This window comes from Bison bison, unplaced genomic scaffold (assembly GCF_000754665.1).
Source record: "Bison bison bison isolate TAMUID 2011002044 unplaced genomic scaffold, Bison_UMD1.0 scf7180017864360, whole genome shotgun sequence".
Taxonomy (NCBI): domain Eukaryota; kingdom Metazoa; phylum Chordata; class Mammalia; order Artiodactyla; family Bovidae; genus Bison; species Bison bison.
In genome coordinates this window covers 1,147,642-1,148,749 of record NW_011494932.1, presented here as the reverse complement: position 1 = coordinate 1,148,749, position 1,108 = coordinate 1,147,642, and the positions used below count along the sequence as shown (strand labels likewise).

The 1,108-nt window shown below is 64.4% G+C and overlaps 1 protein-coding gene across 1 annotated transcript in view; it reads right to left on the bottom strand.

The window, feature by feature from the left end:
• Positions 1-19: 19 nt before the first annotated feature.
• Positions 20-1,108, bottom strand: part of LOC104999651 (potassium/sodium hyperpolarization-activated cyclic nucleotide-gated channel 4-like) — a 1,834-nt gene continuing 745 nt past the window's right edge. Inside the window, exon 2 of the mRNA XM_010855213.1 lies at positions 20-928. Within this exon, the coding sequence (XP_010853515.1) occupies positions 462-928 (467 nt within the window). The 3' untranslated portion in view covers positions 20-461. The remainder of the gene's footprint in view (positions 929-1,108) is intronic.

The following is a 1,108-nucleotide window of genomic DNA, read 5'->3' as shown; positions in this document are numbered from 1 at the left end:
TTGGTTACTGTGCGGTAGAGTGAGGTAACGACAGAGGCCATCGGCTGGGGCTTCCTATGTGTGCCTTGGGGAATTGAGGGGAACCCTGGAAAGGTTGGGGGGCAGCCAGAGCCTCCTCTGACACTGCTGGATGGAGCCAGGGTGGGGGCAACAGGCTGAGCCACCCCAGAGCAGGGCTCGCTCCAGGGTCTCTGAAAGTGGAGGAGAGGGGGCTGTGTTCCCAGTCCTGACCCCAAAGCCACAGAGGTCACTCTTCAAGGCCTGCCGTGGGGGACCCAGCAGGTGCCCCCTTTCAGGCCGATTTGCGCCGGAGAGAAAAAGAGAGAGAAACCGAGAATGTTTTTCAAAGGTGCATTTAGTTCAGACGCTACATGAAATGGTACGACAGCGGCCACTGGGTCCTTGCAGCTTGGGGGCCGGGTGCCCCACACTCCTACTCACAGCCGACGTTGGTCTCTTGGTCAGGGGCTGGCGGTGCCTGGGGCCTTGGCCGTCAGGTCCTGGCCTTCTGTCCAGCTGGGGCCTGGGTCCCCGGGCTTCCAGCCTTGCTGCTGGGAGCAGGCGCATCCCTCCCGCATCAGTGCAGGGTCCTCACCCCGGCGGTGCCCGGCGCCCTGTAGGGGCTGAGGGAGGGGGCGCTCAGGGGACTCCTGGAGAATGAGCCGGGTTTGTAAAATGCTGGGCTTGGTCCCAGGGAGGTGGGGAGCGGCCAGCTTGGAGCCAGAGCCGGGGAAGGAAGCGGGGAAAGGGAAGGCAGGCTGCAGGGCGAGCGGGAGCAGGGAGCCGCTGCAGAGCCGGAGCCTGGAGCCAGGTCGGGGTTCGGGGCTGGGCTTCCTGGGGTGAGTCCAAGTCTTCGGGGGTGACTGTCCTCTTGGAATATGGCTGGCACATCGTGGGGTGGGGTGTGTGTACCAGGGCTGCTGCAGAGCTGGAGGGAGGGGCAGGTGATGGTGCCTGGGGCCGAAGTTTTCACCAGCCAAGCCCTGTGCTGGGGGAGACCCCAGCCCCACAACATACCAGGGCTGTGCCCTTCTTACTGTGGTGGGGGACTAGAAGTTTCGGCAGCCTGGGCGGCTGGTCCAGGCTGGGGGTGGCCAGTGCCCTTTCT